General features: G+C 61.4%; 1 protein-coding gene across 1 annotated transcript in view; it reads left to right on the top strand.

The window, feature by feature from the left end:
- TRPM5 (transient receptor potential cation channel subfamily M member 5) overlaps positions 1 to 1,101 on the top strand; it is a 28,711-nt gene that overhangs the window by 20,039 nt on the left and 7,571 nt on the right. The window contains exons 14-15 of the mRNA XM_027774557.1: positions 16 to 130; positions 575 to 720. Coding sequence (XP_027630358.1) covers positions 16 to 130; positions 575 to 720 — 261 coding nt within the window. The remainder of the gene's footprint in view (positions 1 to 15; positions 131 to 574; positions 721 to 1,101) is intronic.

The raw sequence follows: 1,101 nt of genomic DNA, 5'->3' as shown, positions 1-1,101 counted from the left end.
CCTGGGGCCGGGGAGGGGGCGCCAGCCGCTCTAGCCGCCTGCAAAATCCTCAAAGAGATGTCCCACCTGGAGACAGAGGCCGAGGTGGCCCGCACCATGCGGGAGGCCAAGTATGAGCAGCTGGCCCTGGGTGAGTATTGGGGAAGAGCCTGTGCCCCCTCTGATGCAACGTGACCTTGGAGGCCTCCTCTGAAGAACAGGACAGAGGGGCCAACTCTTCCTGGGGGTAAAGATGTGTCCTCAAATCCTAAACGAGAGGGAAAACTAGGCTCAGGGTGAAGACACAGACCTGCACCCCTGGGCAAACACTGGGCCCTGTCATGGGGCAGGGTACATTTGGGGTGATGAATGCCTGCATTCCTGACAGAGAAGTCAAAGGGCCAGAGAATGACAGAGATCAGGGGAGGTCCAGGGCAGGCCAAGCAGCGGTGGTCACTAGCCCTGAGTGTATAAGGCAGGGCTGGCTCCCCGGGAGGTGGGGTAGGGCTTATCCTCAGAGCCCAGCTGGGCAGAGGAGCGAAGGTGGGGGCTGAGGGCTGGCCTGGGAGCCCATCTGAGTGTCAGGTTCCGGCAGACCTCTTTTCCGAGTGCTACAGCAACAGTGAGGACCGAGCCTTTGCCCTGCTGGTGCGTCGCAACCGCTGCTGGAGCAGGGTCACCTGTCTGCACCTGGCCACGGAGGCTGACACCAAGGCCTTCTTTGCACATGATGGTGTGCAGGTGAGTGGCTGGCTGTCTCAGGGAGAGCTGCCGGGGGACCTAGGTCCCCAGATGGAGAGTTACCCCGGTTGATCTTCTGACCTGCAGCTGTGCCACCTCCTGGCTTCCCAGGTCCCAGCTAAGGGGAGAGGTGGCTGGAGGGGTGCGGTTCCATTCCTGGAAGCATCCATGGGGCCTAAGCACACTCTTCCCACCTGCACTTCCTGCTTGGCCCTCCCTGGCCCGAGCCCTGGCCTCCCCCCCTTACTGAAGGTCCTGCAACAGCAGCGAGAACTGCCCCACATGATTAGCTCCTTTCTGCTTGATCCCACTGGGGCAAAAGTGGAAGCTCCAGGAAGGGGTTGGGTGAAGGTGCCTCTTCAACTGGGCACCAGGGAAGGG

Source organism: Tupaia chinensis, unplaced genomic scaffold, assembly GCF_000334495.1.
Source record: "Tupaia chinensis unplaced genomic scaffold, TupChi_1.0 Scaffold000047_1, whole genome shotgun sequence".
Taxonomy (NCBI): Eukaryota; Metazoa; Chordata; class Mammalia; order Scandentia; family Tupaiidae; genus Tupaia; species Tupaia belangeri.
This window is presented reverse-complemented; position numbering and strand designations above follow the sequence as displayed.